Consider the following 3,655-nt stretch of genomic DNA (forward strand, 5'->3'; position numbering starts at 1 on the left):
TTCAAAAGGATTGTAACAAAGTAAAGTCTATCAAATTGTGGAAGAGCAAAGGAATCATCTATATTGGACGAAAAGATGACTTCACAGTGGATGACAAGCAACATGTCTACGTATTCTACAGGACTGCCAATGACGATGATAAGGACAATTGTGAAAAGAATCAAGAGTTCTTTTTGCGACTACAGAAAACGTATGCACAGGATAAGGGCAACTATAAATTCATCGTTGTAGATCAAGAAACAAGAGAGGATATTTGGCCAGATGGCAAACAGCAGGCAAGCGTGTATACGTTTTTAGATGGTAAACAGACATCAGTGGACCAACAAACACAAGACATAGCAATCGATGACGATATCATCAACAAGTGTGCACAAGTCGAAGAAGGAATCACAAAGAAGAGGCAAATGCTATATGATAATCACAGTGATATGCATGACTATACAGACTATATCGCTAAAGAATCTCTCCGTAGAATAGATGATATTTGGAAGAAGTTTGATGTGGAAGAATCTAGTTTCAAAGATGAGCTTCAAAGGTTGATGAAGAAAGTAAGATCGGGCGGTGAAAATGTTTCTTCTCTCGAAGCATTCCTTAGTAAGGAACTGTCTGACACATCTATCGTCTCAAGGTACAACGATATAACTCAGGGATTTCAAAAGGATTTTAACAAAGTAAAATCTATCAAATCATGGAAGAGCAAAGGAATCATCTATCTTGGACGCAAAGATAACCTCACCGTGGATGACAAAAAACGTGTTGTGTTCTACAAGACTACCGATGAAGATGACAAGGATAACCATGACAAGAATCAAGAGGGTTTTTTACGACTACATAAAATGTATGCACAGGATGATAACAACTATGACTTTATCGTGGTAGACCAAGACATAAGACAGGATCTTTGGCCAGCTGGCAAGGCGAAGGCATGTGTTCATTCGTTTTTAGAGGGTACACCAACATCAAAGGACATAGAAACACAAGGCGTCTTACCAACCGATAACGATATCATGACGAAGTGTGCACAGGTCGATGAAGAAATCAGGAAGAAGAGGCAAATGTTATATGATATTCATAGAGATCTGCATGCATGTGCAGATTATGTCGCGAAAGAATCTCTTGTTAGAATTGATGATATATTGGAGAAGTTTGTTGCGGAAGAATCTGGTTTCAAAGCTAGGCTTCAAAGGTTGGTGGAGAGAGTAAGATTGGGGGATGAAGACGTTTTGTTTCTGGAAGCATTCCTTAAAATAGCACTGTCTACTGACACATCTTTCTTCTCAAAGTACAATGATCAAATTCGGGGGTTTCAAAAGGATTTCAACAAAGCAAAATCTATCATATCGTGGATGAGGAAAGGAATCGTCTATATTGGACGAACAGGGGATCTCATCAAAGATGACAAACATAATGTCTATATATTCTACAAGACTGCCGATGAAGATGACAAGGATAATCATGACAAGAATCAACAGTTATTTTTGCGACTACAGAAAACGTATGCGCAGGATGATAGCAACTATAAATTTATCGTTGTAGACCAAGAAATAATAAAGAATCTTTGGCCAGCTGGCAAAGAGAAGGCAAGCGTTCATACGTTTGTAGACGGCAGATTAACATCAATGGACCTGTATGCCAAAGAAGGCCAAGACTCAGAAATGTGTCTGATCAAATTTGATAGGCCGGTCTACCAACAATTACGCCCAAGCAACCGAGCACGTGTCAAGCTAAGATGTCCAAATGCTTTGTCTGGAAATGGTGAATGTACAGGTGATCCAGTTGTCTGGATGTGTTCCAAATGCAAACAGGTAGTTGAATATGGCATAGAAACGAAGTCCTTTTACTGCAAGTGCGGAGAATCTGATCCCAGAAAATCACTCTTCCGATGCAATGAGACGGATCACGGCATGGACTACGTCAAATATCCAGATGATATTCTAGATGAGCAGTTGTCACGGCATAAAGTATTGCAGGCGAAAAACATACTGCTCTTCGGTGAGACAGGAGTTGGAAAATCTACATGGATCAATAGTTTTCTCAACTACAATTACTTCGCTGATATTGAAGAAGCTGTTAATTCTAGAGATTTCCATATTCTGAAACCATCCAGTTTCACATTCACACAACAAGGAAAGACAGATATGATACGGGTTGGAGAAAGTGACGCCTATGAGAACATGGAAGTGTGCAAATCTGTTAGAAAAGAGCCTCGTGCTTATGTCTTCCATGTAGGAGATCAGAAAGTTCGGTTGATTGATACACCAGGAGTAGGGGACAGTGATGGTATAGCACAAGACAAGAAAAACGTTGACAACATACTGTCATACCTGAATTTATACGACGAGATCCATGCTGTGTGCATCCTTCTCAAGCCGAATAACTCACGTCTTACAGCAATGTTCCGATTTTGTATTCAAGAGCTCTTGACCCATCTACATTCCTCAGCCAAAGACAACATTGTCTTCTGCTTCACAAACGCTCGGGCAACATTTTACCAGCCCGGTGACACCTTGCCTGCCCTAAATAGAGAGCTCGTCAATAGCAATGCCGGAATTAAAGCTACCCCTCAAAATTACTTCTGTTTTGATAACGAGCCTTTCCGCTTTTTGGCTTGTTTAAAAAATGGGGTAAAATTCAACCAAGGAGACATAAACACATATGCTGAGAGCTGGAACAAGTCTGTTGACGAAACAAAACGCCTCTTCGAGCACATCAACACCTTGCCGCCGCATAAAGTAAAGAATACTTTGAATATGAATGAGGCTCGAAGAATCATCGTAGCTATGAGCAAACCCTTAGCAGAAGTAGCCAAGACAATCCAACAGAATATTCAAAGCGGTATCGATGCAAAGAAGCAGATTGACAAGTACGGCAAAGATATGGAGTTCTTAAAACAAGGAGGTCTTGAAAATCACTTTCAAGCACAAATCAATGAAAGGAAAAGCGACAAAGAAAGAAAAGAGGCTTTGAAAAAAGCGATTGATACAAAAATTAGGGAATTGATGGAAGAACAAAAATGCATCATGAAAGCCAGCGCCAAATTTGGCTCATACCACCAAGCATATGCAATCATACCCTACAATGACGCAGTAGCCGACTACCTAGACATGTCCATTGAGCAAGAGAGAAACCAGGCAAAAGCAATCAGAAACGACCCACTACTGGTACAAATGATAAGTATGAAGCGTGAGTACGAACAAGAAAGGGCGATCTTGGATAAGGCAATTGTTGGAAAAACCGGTGAAAACATACGCACTCCAGAGGATGTTAAGAAGCTTCAGGAAGAGCTATTTCGTCTTAAACATATGGGACAAACCTTAAAGGATCTTTTTGACATGAAATCTATTTCACGGTGGGCCCACAACGTTACGTTCAAAGACAGAGCTACCAGGTCCAAGGAAAGGCATATTCAGTCTTTGTTTAATTTTAATTAAGAGGCACATTGCACCAATATGGTCAACTGACTAAATAGGTAGAAATCAACAACCAACCTATTGGCAGGTATGAAAATGCAGAAAACAACAACCAACATATTGGCGAACCCATATTACAGATATCAACAAGCAGAAACCAACAACCAACCATTGACGAGTTCATAGGACATGTATCAACGTTCAAAAACCACCAAGCTATTGGCGAATTCTTAGGGCAGGTATCA

At 40.1% G+C, this 3,655-nt stretch overlaps 1 protein-coding gene across 1 annotated transcript; it reads left to right on the forward strand.

Annotated features, from left to right (window-relative positions):
* Window positions 1–44: 44 nt before the first annotated feature.
* Window positions 45–3,431, forward strand: LOC140144257 (uncharacterized; the record flags this gene model as incomplete). Its single annotated transcript, XM_072166078.1, has 1 exon — window positions 45–3,431. A coding segment is annotated over one exon (3,387 nt), but the record flags the coding sequence as incomplete, so codon positions are not given.
* Window positions 3,432–3,655: the final 224 nt, after the last annotated feature.

This window comes from Amphiura filiformis, unplaced genomic scaffold, assembly GCF_039555335.1.
Source record: "Amphiura filiformis unplaced genomic scaffold, Afil_fr2py scaffold_46, whole genome shotgun sequence".
Taxonomy (NCBI): Eukaryota; Metazoa; Echinodermata; class Ophiuroidea; order Amphilepidida; family Amphiuridae; genus Amphiura; species Amphiura filiformis.